A 13,619-nucleotide genomic window follows, 5' to 3' on the forward strand; every position below is an offset into this window, starting at 1 on the left:
ATTCTCTCTCTCTCTCTCTCTCTCTCCTCTATCTCATTAATAAATAACCCCCAAAAAATAATGAAAAGAAAAGAGCTCAAGGCACATGCTCAGGCACCAAAATAATTACTAATTTAGGTAAAGAAGAAGGGTGAGAGGGACGGGTGGCGGCACACCTGGTTGAGCGCACACATTGCAATGCACAAGGACCTGGTTCAAGTCTCTGGTCCCCACCTGCAGGGGGATAGTTTTATGAGTGGTAAAGCAGAGCTGTAGTTGTCTCTCTGTCTCTCTCCCTCTTTATCTGCCCCTACCCTCTCGATTTCTGGCTGTCTCTATCCAGTAAGTAAAGATAATGAAATTTTTTAAAAAAAATTAAAACAAAACAAAAGAAGTGTGAGGTCTCTTATAGACATGGGGAGGGTAACCAAATGAGTTGGCTATAAAGAGGAAAGAGAGGAAACAGTCAACTTATTGTCAGATACATGATTGAAAATTCACATTTTAACTGGCATCCTGGGGGAAACGGATAGAGGGAGCTGGAGATTAGATGCTGGAACCCACAGGAAGAAATTGGAGAGTCATGAGCCCGAATGTGAAATGGTGAAGTTCTAAGTGGACTGCCTATAGCTCAAGCAGGTAATAAGCAGGAAGAATGTTTGGGGTCCAGTATAGAAGATCTAGACACATCTGTAACAAGAGAAAAAACCATTCATAGAATCCTGGAACAGTCTTTCTCTGTCTTGTATAATAGGTGTTTTGTTCTTCCCTGTGGCATTGATGCTGCACACTTGATTTTCCTTCTTTTCTTCTTTCTCCTTTTTGGAGAGGAGATGACGTCATAATTTTGATAGCTGCAATGGGGTTGTTTGTCCTTGTATTGTTGAGTCAGATGAGTTTGTGTGTGTGTGTGTGTGTGTGTAATTTGGTTATCAGCTCTCTGTCCAATGTATGACACATAAATACTTTCTCCCACTCTGCGTAGTCTTTCTGTAGTGGTGGCCTCTATTTCCTCCCTCCCTCCCTCCTTCCCTCCCTTATTTCTTTCCTTCCTTCCTTCCTTCCTTCCTTCCTTCCTTCTTTCCTTCCTTCCTTCCTTCCTTCCTTCTTTCCTTCCTTCCTTCCTTCCTTCCTTCTTTCCTTCCTTCCTTCCTTCCTTCCTTCTTTCCTTCCTTCCTTCCTTCCTCCCTTCTTTTTAACAAGATCACTGATCAGCTCTGGCCTATGGCACTGCTAGGGACCAAACTTTGTCCTCAGAGCCTCAGGCACAAAAGTCTTTTATTTATTTATTACATAACCATTATACTATCTCCTTAGCCCCATCTGTGTGACATTGAGAACAGTAATTCACTCAATTACCACTTATCAACACAGTTTTTTTTCTGTATGTATCAAGTTTCCTGAAATTTTATCTCTTGTTTCTAGGATTAGTGAATGATGCAGAAAGTAAGCATGATATAGATCTAGTTACAACAAAAGAAGCAAATTTTATAACTAGTGAATAAATCACCTATTTTCTGTTTAATTTTGAAATCAGAAAAAACAACCAAACATATAAACTACGAGGTCATATTTATTACTCCATGTGAAGCAGTCTTAGTGAAATAGGGAACCTGGCAGATCAACTATCAAAGAAGTCTCACAAATTATTGGACTTAGATTTTCTGCCTGGGGATGTTTAGTAACTGGAACTGAAACAAGGGTGCAGCCATTTATAGAAAAACATCATGGCGGCCACACAGCACACTGCAGAAAGACAGTGAATTCAACTGGATCAAAGGGAGCAATATGGAAATGAGAAACTATTGAAGTTCAAGATGCAAACACTGCTTGGCAGGTTAAGCCTTTCTTTCTTTCTTTCTCTCTCTCTCTCTAAATAAGGAATTAGCTAGGCAGAGGTATGGAACTGCTGAAGTGCTAAATCAACTTCAAAGTCAGAAATTCTTTGACCCACAGGGGAAAGCAAAGGAGAGCACCCCTCACCCCCATCAATGATTAGCCAAGACCACACTGGGAGAGTCAAGTGCTCATTTTTCAGCCAAAAGCTACTTATATCTCTTGTTTGAAAAATACCAGAAGAGAGAGAGACAGATATCCGTTTCCTAGCTATCATGCTAAGTTCACAAAGCTACATGCCCTAAAGTCAACAAAATGATGGCTCTGATATTTTGTGAGGGTGCTGAACGCAAAGTGAAGGAACCCAAGTGGTTTAAGTCTCACTCTAGCCAATAGGCTCATCTTCTCTCTGTGTCTCTATGGAGTCCAATGCTCCTTTTTTTTTTATAAAGATTAGGGCCCACCTGAATAACCAATTCTGAGTTGGATTCTCCAGTAAAGTTTTCTATTTGAACTTGATTGATTTCTGTATAAGACTACTTCCAAATAAGATCACAATTGGGGATGATAAGAGAGGGATTTTTTTTCCCTTGGCACCAGAATTATCACTGGGGCTCAGTGTTTGCATGATGAATCCACTACTCCCTGAGAGGGAAAATAAGACAGAGAAAAAGTGATGCCTGCAGCACTGCTTTACCATCTATGATCTTCATCTCCCCCCCCCCCACCCGCCGTGGGTGAAGACCTGAGGCTTGAACCCCAGTTCCTGAGCATGAAAATTCATACGCACTCTCCTGAGTGTGCCTACTCCCTAGATGAGGGATTTCACTTCATCGTTTGGGAAGGAGCACTATCCAAATCACTTCAAGTCACTTCTAGAACTGCACATGAGCAGTTCTAGAATACTGACATTCTCCTTGACAACCCCCCTGCCACCCGTCATACAACATACCCCAAAAGGAGCAGGGCCACAGGCCTACTGTCTGCCTCTTCACAGGGTGACCTGGGGCCAACCAGCATGTATGCCTTGAGGTATTTAGTCTCAAACCACTACCAAATCACAGCTGCACACCTTACCATAAACAGGCTCACCTCTCACCTCTCTGGGACAGTACCCACCCTGCAGCTCCTGTTATCTTGCAGCCCTGTGCACTGCTAAAACCAGCTCGAGAGCAGGGCACACTAGTCTGATTCCAGGTACAGAAGCAGACAGCCAGGCAGGCAAGCCTAGTTAGGCCCTGGCATCTGCAAAGACCTCTCAGAAGGAAGGAAGTTCTTTGAAGATCTTCCCAGTTCCCAACTGGAGGAAGGGTGCCCTTTATCTGTCTCCCTCTGGCTACCCTATCCACGTGTTTGGTTGGTTGGTTGGTCTGTTTTGTCTTTTACTTTATTGGGGGGGGGTCAGCAGTTTATAGTGCAGTCTTATCATCTCATGATAGCTTCCAGCAAAATTCTCCCAACCTCAACTTAAGTTCTTTACTGCCACCATTTACCAGCTCCCAAAACTCCCCCTTGCCCTTCCTTTCCCGTATTTCCCAGAACCCCACGCTCTGGTGCAATACACCAAAATGACCCCATTAAAAACGGGAAGAGGGTATGGACAGAACTGTCACCAAAGAAGATATTCAAAGGGAAAACAAATGAAAACATGCTCAAGATCACTAATTGGGAGAAATGCAAATAAAGACAACTATGACATACCACTTGAGGCCTGTCTGAAAGCCATCCACTAGAAAGGACAGTAACACACCAGGGTGTGGGGAGAAAGGGATGTTTCTATGCCATGCAGCTTAGTCCAACCCTGTGGAATACAGTCTGGATGCTTCTCAGAACTCTGGAAATGGACCTACTTGATGGCCTATTTGGTTCTTTCACTGTACTCACTGAGGAAGGTTAACTAGCCTTGTCCCTCTACTCCTCTTCTGGAATAGACCAGTAGCTTCAGGACCACCTCCCAGAGTGGGAGCAGTCATCCATGAGGCTGCTGGCTCCAACCCACCAGTTTTCAAAAGCTCTAAAAGAGCCCCAGGCTAAACATGTCTGTAAATATTCATTCAATATCTAGAACCAGAACACAAACTTCAAGTGTGAAATTGTCCTTGAGGGATGTAAAATTATTGTAAATTTGGGAAAATGCATGATTTAATGAATCACAGCTTCACACAATTCAAGTTTCTGGGGAGGAGAGATCAAATGAACTTTATGCTAACTGCAATCCAGGAACAAAGAGGCCATTGCTGATCACTGATGTAGGAATGTAAAATACAGCAACTCTTCAGTTATGCTTTTCTTTCTTTTTAATTTTTTTTTTCCAATTTGACCTTCAGATAATTGATGTTGCATCTGTGGAGGAATTTCACCATGTACAGGATAATAGGAGACTAAAATTTAATAATCTGGCTTTTTAAAAATGAAATCTCCATCTATAAGTGGAATATAAAGACATTATCTTTAAAGGTTAGCAAATTTTCAAGCAAAAAATGACGAGACAAACCTTTTCTATAGCTAGATGTCAGAAAGCAGATAACAAATGATTTTTTAAAAAATCAACTCTTGGAACTGGGAAGATAAATTTTACTTTTTATTCTTTCTTTTTCTAAATCGCAATGAAGAAAATATGATTTCTTGATTTGCTCTTTAGCCAGATCTAATCTGAGTACTTTATGGATTACAACTTGATAATCACATTTATGAAATACTTTTCTTTTTTATTGTCATTATTATCTTTTTTATTACCTTTATTGCCTCAACCAGGTTGAGTAATACTTGGTATGCTATATAAGCCTATAGAAGCCTATTATTATCTCATTAGTTCATACATATCCAAGAAAAGGCATCTTAAGGTAAAAAATTTATTAATTACTGAGAAGTTTTGAACAAAATATTCAATATCAAAACCTATGATGTGGATCACTAGGTGGTGGTGTATCTGATTTGAGTGCACACATTACAGTGCTCAAGGATCCAGGTTCAAGCCCTCACTCTCCACATGTGAGGGGAAATGTTCATGGGTGGTGAAGCAGAGCTGCAGCCCCTCCCCATCTCCCCTTTTCCTCTCAACTTCCCTCTGCCTCTATCCTAAAGTAAAAACAAAACAGGAAAAAAAAAACTTGGGGCATGTACACTGGATGTCTCGACGTTTTTAAAACACAGACTGAGTCTTTTTAATATATAGGCTGTGTATTTGATATGCGGACTCTCTCAAAAGCCTAGACCAGTGGCACAGCTACATACAAGATACTGGGTACTATACAGCAAACCCTAACAAAAGGACTTTTCAAAGTTAACCAATTACCAAATAATGTGATGATAACATTAACTATCCATTGTCTTTTTGAACCCTAAGACAGCAGGAACCTCACATCTCTACTATAGAGCCTCTACTTCCCCCAGTCCTGGAACCTCCTGATAGGGCCCACTTTCCCACATGCCTCTCCCAATCCATATCAAATAATATTGCATCTGCCAATCACAACCTAATCAATGCAACGATTGCCACCTCAACATGCTTCAGCTCAGACTGTGTCCAGACTTCACGTGTGGAATGACAACCCTTCAGCTTCATTACTCAGGTGAGACCTTTCCTTTCATAGTATTCTCTAATTCCATCCCAGGTGGTTCACTTTCTAACAAAGTCCCAAAACCTAGATATACACCAGTTTCTGTGAGAGAGAGCTTATGTTCACACATAACCATAAACTACTGCAAAATATATACCTGAAAGCAGAAGTACACTAGAGTTTGCAGTGAGTACCCCCCAACACTTCCTCTCCACTATTCCAACCTTTGGGTCCATGATTGCTCAACAATTTGTTTGGCTTTGTATGTTAACTCTCTTTTCAGCCACCAGGTTCCAGATGCCATCAGGATGCCGGCCAGGCTTCCCTGGACTGAAGACCCCACCAATGTGTCCTGGAGCTCAGCTTCCCCAGAGACCCACCCTACTAGGGAAAGAGAGAGGCAGACTGGGAGTATGGACCAACCAGTCAACACCCATGTTCAATGGGGAAGCAATTACAGAAGCCAGACCTTCCACCCTCTGCAACCCACAACGACCCTGGGTCCATGCTCCCAGAGGGATAGAGAGTGGGAAAGCTATCAGGGGAGGGGATGGGATATGGAGATTGGGTGGTGGGAATTGTGTGGAGTTGTACCCCTCCTACCCTATGGTTTTGTTAATTTATCCTTTCTTAAATAAAAAGTAAATTAAAAACAAATAAAAAAACAGGAAAAAAAACTTGTGGCGTGTACACTGAGTTAATGTAAACAGGTAACATTAAATGGGGCTTTTTTTTTTTTAATGTAATGTCCATGTCAGATTTTTTTTTTTTTGGTGGTGGATAACATAAGATATTATGTGATGTGAAAGATGTTAGTCCGAACATTATTTATGAACATTATTTCTTTATTCCTAGCAAGTGACAATGGCTTCCTGGTGCTACTATGCACAACTTCTAAAGCAGTCCTGAAAACATCTTGACAAGAAGCTCTTATTTCTGACTGATTCTCCTTATGGCATCACCACCAGTTCATGACAAGTTATTGATTCTTAGAAATAAAAGTAGATGAGGATCAGGTGGTAGTGCAGTGGGTTAAGCGCTCATGGCAACATGGCACAAAGCGCAAGGACTGGCGTAAGGATACCGGTTCAAACCCCTGGCTCCCATCTGTAGGGAGGTCACTTCACAAGTGGTGAAGCAGGTCTGCAGGTGTCTGTCTTTCTCTCCCCTTCTGTCTCCCTCTCCTCTCTCGATTTCTCTCTGTCCTATCCAACAACAACAGCAGCAGCAATGATGACAATAATAATAATCACAATAACAGTAAAACAACAAAAGGGAAAAAATAGACTCCAGGAGCAATGGATTCGTAGTGCAGGCACTAAACCCCAGCAATAACCCTGGTGGCAGAAAATTTAAAAAAAAAGAAAGAAAAGAAAAAAAAACAGAAATAAAAGTGGACTGGGCTAGGAGACAGCTTACTAGGTAGATTGTATTCTTGGTCATGCCTGAGGTCAAGATTCTAGCCCTAATACCACTGAAGGAAGCTCTAGTGCAGTGGTGTCCCTTTTAAATTTCTCTCTTTCAGTGTATCTGAATGTAAAAGCAACCCAAATTGGGGGAATCAGGCATGCAGGAGGCCCCAAACTCTGTCAATAAATATACACTCAAATAAATGAATACAAAAATAGAGGTGGGTAGGGTTGGGAGACAACTCACCTGGTCGAGCATATACCAAACTATACTCAAAGTCCTGAGTTCGAATCCCACCCTACCCTGGAACACCACGGATGGTGGAGCAATGCTGTGATGTCTCTCCTGTCTCTTTGTCTCTTCTATTTTCTCTCTATATCAAATATAATTTTTAAAAAAACCATGTCTGGGGTCTGCTCAGTGGCATGATGCATGTATGAGGCCTTCATTCATTCCTTATAATCAATCAGTCAGTCAGTCAATCAACCAACCAATCAGAGCAGAGCATCACTTTCTTACCTGGCACCCGCTTGGCCCAGTTGATCATGTGCACCAGCTCCCTGTCTGCCAGGTTGGTCAGCAGACCCATCATGGAAGCCTCACTGAAAGGTCTGGTTGGGTCGTACTCGGAATAGATGAAGGGGGGCTCAGCCTCCAGCAAGGCACTGACCATCTGCTCAGCTGTCAGTGACAAGGCCGGGCTGTTCTTCTTCGTGTGCTTGATCACAAGAGGGCTCGGCCACAGGGTGGTAGCCCTCATGTCTCCTGAGGGCCCTGATTCACTCCTGGCCTCTCCATCGTCTCTCTGACGCTTGTGCTTCAGCATTCGACCTCCTCTGCGGTCTTTCCGGATCCCTGAGGACACAGAACGAGAAGTGTTAAAACAAACACCATCTTCCAAGCTCACGCAGTCCTTTAGTTTGTTCTAAGTGCTCCTTGGTGGCACAGTGTGCTGGTAAGTGCTTAACAGCTAGTGGCTCATGAGTGGAAATAGCGTTCATCCATGGCATTCAACAATTCCCATGGTGTAAAGATTGCTACTACAAATGTACACTGATCCAACCTCATGAAAAACAGTCCGGAGAGTTCTCAGAACATTAGAAATGAATATACCCGTGGTCTGGGTGGGAGTATAGTGGGTGAAGTGCACGTGGTGCAAAGCACAAGGACCGGCGTAAGGATCCCGGTTTGAGCCCCTGGCTCCCCACCTGCAGGGGGGTCACTTTGCAAGCAGTGAAACAGGTCTGCAGGTGTCTATCTTTCTCTCCCCCTCTCTATCTTCCCCTCCCCTCTCCATTTCTCTCTGTCCTGTCCAACAACAATGAGCAGCAATGACAACAGTAACAATAACAACAATGGCAACAAAGTGGAAAAAATGGCCTCCAGCCACAGTGGACTGTAGTGCAGGCACCGAGTTCCAGCAATTACCCTGGGAGCAATGGAAGAGAAAAGAAAAGAAAAGGCGAGGAGGGGAGGGGAGGGGAGGAGAAAGGAGGGGAGAGGAGAGGAGAGGAGAGGAGAGGAGAGGAGGGAAGAGAAGAGAAGAGAAAAAGAAAGGAAGGAAGAAAAAAAAGAAATGGATATACCCATGAGTTAGCAATTTCTCTCCTATAAATTTATCCAAAGGAAACAGAAGCACCTATCCAAAAAGATCAATGTGCACCTAATGTTCATAGCAGCACAACTCATAATAGCCCAAACTTGGAAGCAATCCAACAGCAGATGAGTGGATAAGAATGCTGTAGTACAGACACACTATGAAGTACTATGCAACTGTTAACAACGATGAAGTAATGTCTTTTGCCTCATCTTGGATAGAACTTGAAGGCATCACGTTACGTGTGATAGGCCAGAAGTAGAAGAATGAACACCACATGATCTTATTTACTGATGGAACTGAAGAAACAAGGATAGAAAGTAAAAACACAAAGGGGAACTTGGACTCCGTATGCTACACTGCACTGAAGCAAATAATTCTGAAGAAGGAGGGGGCATATGCTGAGCTCCTGGTGCATTATGGTGGAGAAATACATAGATTGAGGGTGAAAATGTTTTGTAGACACCTACCCAGTCATCAATCAGGAGAAGATGAGAAATTATATCTGTATGTTAACAACTGTACTGTAAACCATTAAGTACCTATTCAAATGATAATACATTTTATGTGAACAAATGGAAAAAAAAAACAAGACTCCCACCACATTGTGGCATATTTGAAGCTTCCTCTCTCTTGACATCCAACAGCTTTCTAGACTCAGAAAATTTTAACAATAGGGCTTTATGAGCCAATACAAGCTGGCTTTGTCCCCCCCATGTGTCAGCTATAAAAAGAACAATCATAAAATTATTCTTGAAATATGGCTTAGCATCAAAGACTGCATCTGCTACTCTTACACTCTTCTTACTGAGTCTAAAAGGTTTTCTTTTTAAACATTTAGTAAATATGCTTACCAACCAAGTGAACCCATTTGTGGAAAATTCTACAGATGAACAATTTACCCAAAGTAAATTTACCCAATTTACTTCCAGTTTCTGGGTCGATGATGCCACTGCCGCTACTAAGGTGCCCTTCAGAATCAATCCAAGACTCTCGGTAGTTTACTCAGTTTTCACTTTCAAAAATATATTTCTCTGTTCATAATATAAATGTATTAAATAGTTGAAAATAATCCCCTCAGTGATACATCTGATCCGTGGTATAAACTAATGAAGAAATAAGGCCTAAAAGTCAATCTCTTATTCTGATTCTTTGAGTTTAGGGCTCAGCTTTTATAACCTGGAAAAATCCATAGTGCTGATATGTGTTAGAAATAAATGTTTTACAGGCTGGGGTTATAGATCAACCTGCTAACACCCAAGTTAAGCAGAAGAGAAATTATAGAAGCCAGACCTTCTCTCTTCTGCACCTCATAAAGAATTTGATTCATACTCTCAGAAAGATAAAGAGTAGGGAAGCTCCCAATGGAGGGGATGGGACATGGAACTCTGTTGGTGGGAACTGTTTGGAATTGTCTCCCTGTTATCTTACAATCTCGCCAAACATTATTAGGTCACTAATAAAATTACAAAAAATAAATTTGTTACAAACACAAAAATCAGAGGCCAGGGAGGGAGCTCAGCACACAGAGAGAATAACCCCATACATGATGTCCCAAGTTCTATTATTACATCACAGTTAAGAAAGCTAATACAAGTGTCCACATGTTCAGAAACATTAAGCCCTCCAAAATAGGTTTGATACCAGCAATTGTGACATGTAGACGAAAAAGTAAATAAATAAGTGTCCTGATGAAAAGGTGTGAGGACCATTTTTTCATAAGAAAGGCATGAAATGTACCTGTTCTAACATTCCACAACAAATGAATGACTAAAATCCAAGATTTCATATTTTTCCAATCAAGGAATTTGGGCAAAGTTCAACATGAGTTTTTTTTTTTAATGCAGAACTTTTATTCTTGTTGTTCTAGATTAGATATGAAATAGCATGTTAAATACAGTGACATACAGTGAAGACATAGACACTTTCTACCCACCACTGTTAATAATAAGTAACTCTTTAGGTTGGCTAGCAGCTTATCTGATAGAACATACGCTATACTGTGTGACGATCTAGGTTCTAAAGCCCCAGTCATCACATGGGAGCATCTGCACAGATGAAGTTTCCTAAGTGGTGAAACAGTGTGGTGTCTCTGATTATCTCTGTGTATACCTTTCCGACTCTGTCTCTGACCATCTATAAAAGGAAGAGGAGGGAGAAGGGGAGGAGTTGGAGTTGGAGGAGGAAGAGAAGGAGGAGGAGGGTGAAGAGGAGGAGGGTGGCAGCAGCAGCAGCCAGAAACAATGGAATCAAACAGGCATAGAGTCCTAAAGATAACATTGGTGGCTAAATTTTTAAAAAGTTAATTCTTAGAACTCCTATAACAAGAAATGATAGTTTCAGTTATTGTTAAATATGAGCAACACACCTACATCTATCTGTCTATCTATCTAGGCAACATTTTTTTCTTTCTATTGAGGGGTTAGTGCTTGCCAGGGCACTCACTGATATACAGGTACAATTTCACTATGTACCAACCCCCCTAGTTTTTCTCACTCTCCTCCTTCCCCCGCCCTTCCCAGAGGCCTTTGTTTTGGTGCAATACACCATGTCCAGTCCTTGTTTCACTTTGCGTTCCCTCTCCCAGTCCCTATTTACTAAGTCCTGCTAATAAGTGAGATCATATGGTATTCATCCTTCTCTTTTACTCTTCTTGAGATTTACCCAAAGGAAACAAAAGCACCTATCAGAAGAGAGCTGTGTATGCCCATGCTCAGAGCAGCACAATCTGTAATCAGCAGAACCTGGAAGCAACCCAGTTGCACAACATCAGAGAGTGGCTAAGCATCTTCGATGGCTAAGCACCTGGCATATAAGAATTTCACAATGAACCTGGTCCTCACAATAGTCTTTTATGATAAATATTGGGAATCCACCACTTGGGTCAATGAACTTGTCCAAGATCATTCTCTATTCAACATATGCATTGGAATCCTGTTCTAAAATCAAACGTGTTTTCATTTTTTCAGTTAACAAACTTTCAACATTTTATCCATGTACAACATTACTAAGTTAACAGCTTTAAAGCTGAATGTTAACCTTAAAGATAGTCAATGAAAGTTAAAGGGAAAGTAACAGTGAAGTAACCGTCAAGTCTGAGAGTCACTGTCCTTTCTGGGGCATTTTAGTCATTTCATCTCCAGGTAAACTAAGGAGAACTGAATACTTGGGTGATGAGAAGTGATTTTATGTTCCATTCTTCCTGCCTCAAAGTACACCCATGGCTGAATGCTGCACTGATCATTAAAATTAGCCTTTTTTTCAGATCATAGCAGCTTGGATGGAGAGAAGACATGAAATTGGGTCATATGGAGATTTCTGGAAGAGCTAACTGAAAAATGCAGAGACAATATCAATGTCACCTTCAAGTGGACTACCTTAGGTGGTACCACCGCCAAATCCATGTGTTAAAATCAAATTCACAATGGTGAATTTAGGGTGAACTAGGAGGTAGAGCTTCTGGAAGTGATTGAAGTCAAAGGGTGCAGTCCTCATGAAAAGGATTAGTGCCCTTATAAGAAGAGAGAAAGACAGCTAATTGGCTTTGCTCATCCTGTGAGGATACAGGAAGACTACTATCTGCAAGGCAGAAGCAATCTGACCAGACTCCCATATCCTATCTACTGTAGCCTTGACCTGGGAGTTCCTGACCTCCATTACCTTGAGAAACAAAGCCTGTTATGGTATTTCCAGGATGGCAGCCCAAGCTGACCAAGAGAAAAGCAATGCACTGAAACTATACATGATTGGAATTTGATATAAGAAAGCCCTCTGTAAGATTCAGAGATAAATTTACAGAGGTGACCTGGGAAAATAGTTCAGCAGGCAGAGTGCAGGACTTGTATGTCTGTGGTTCCTAATTCAACCCCCAAGACCATATTACTGACTTCTGTCTCTCTCTGTCATGTGTGATTCTCTCTCTCTCTCTCTCTCTCTCTCTCTCTCTCTCTCTCTCTCTCTCCAGGTACATAGAACACATATTCCATGGAATAACTAAAATGAAATCTTTTTTCAAAGGCTTTACAACGATGTTACTGAGAGACTTCAATTACCCAGGAAGCATTTGCACAAGGTAACATCAATATGCCTTCCACTTATGACTTTTATGACTCTCCAGCCTTCTGTCCATAATATAAAACCAGTGCCTCAGAATGAGAAACAGGGAGAGAAAATCAAAACAGCGAAATTTCTTTTAGTGCCACATTTCTTAGGAAATTTTCACAAATTCTGATTAGCATGTACTTAGTTTGAGTAGAGACAAGGGTGAAAAATGCCTCTTTCCTCAGTATTCATTAGTGTCCCACTCAAATAAAATTTATATATCTACAAGTTTAGAAGTGATAGAGAGTGTCAACAGTTCTTGAAGAAAAGCTGCAGCAGTAACGAAAATCGTCTTTTAAAACAATTCCCTTGCACAGGGATGGGAAGGCAGGTGGTGGCACACCTGGTTAAGCACACACGTTATAGTACGTAAGGACCCAGGTTCAAGCCCCTGGTCCCCACCTGCTTCAGGAGTGGTGAAACAGGGCTGCAGGTGTCTCTCCCCCTCTCTATCTACCTCTCCATTATCAATTTCTCTCTATCTCTGTCCAATAATAAATAAATAAATAAGTTTTGTGGTGTGGGAGGTGTTGAAGTGGATAAAGCACTAGACTCTCAAGCATGTGATGTCTGGTTCTTTCGCTCTCTCTTCCTATTTTTCTCATTAATAAATAAATAAAATCTTTTAAAAATTCCCCTTGCATGACTACTGAATTGTAACACATAGGATTCATATATGCATCACTGAAAAAAAATCAGCATGTGTGACTCCTTTGTCCTCATATATCAAATATACAAAGGAAGATAAAAATCAAATGGCTGTCAGTAAAGAAAAAATGACTGCAAGTGATGTTGGTTTCCCTAAGTGAAATAAAGAGTTCTCTGATAATAGCCACACAGAAGCATTTTGCTTTTCAAAAACAAAGAACTTTAAAGCCTTAAAAATAAAGCTTATGGGCTTTATAAAGAAAGGGGAAGGTTCCTGCTGTCTTGGGGTTTAAGAAGGCAATGGTCAGTTATAGATATACCCAAATTATTTGGCAATTGGGTTCATTTTGCAAATCCTATTGTTAGGATTTTCTGTGGCACACAACACTTCACTATAATTTATGCTATTTACATATATTTGTATCTTTTCAAGGAGCACTACCAATTGCTTCTGTTCTCCCTGGTCTAAGCTTTTAGGAGATTTAATA

General features: G+C 41.2%; 2 protein-coding genes across 3 annotated transcripts in view; one reads left to right on the forward strand and one right to left on the reverse strand.

Moving 5' to 3' along the window:
- Window positions 1–13,619, reverse strand: part of ESR1 (estrogen receptor 1) — a 488,249-nt gene that overhangs the window by 173,084 nt on the left and 301,546 nt on the right. For both annotated transcript variants that reach the window (XM_060205321.1, XM_007516044.3), the window contains exon 5: window positions 7,305–7,640. In XM_060205321.1, the coding sequence (XP_060061304.1) occupies window positions 7,305–7,640 (336 nt within the window). The remainder of the gene's footprint in view (window positions 1–7,304; window positions 7,641–13,619) is intronic.
- The window catches only part of RMND1 (required for meiotic nuclear division 1 homolog), a 630,052-nt gene that overhangs the window by 74,235 nt on the left and 542,198 nt on the right, over window positions 1–13,619 (forward strand). The gene's annotated exons all lie outside the window — the stretch shown is intronic.

The sequence above is a fragment of the Erinaceus europaeus genome, chromosome 13 (assembly GCF_950295315.1).
Source record: "Erinaceus europaeus chromosome 13, mEriEur2.1, whole genome shotgun sequence".
NCBI lineage: Eukaryota > Metazoa > Chordata > Mammalia > Eulipotyphla > Erinaceidae > Erinaceus > Erinaceus europaeus.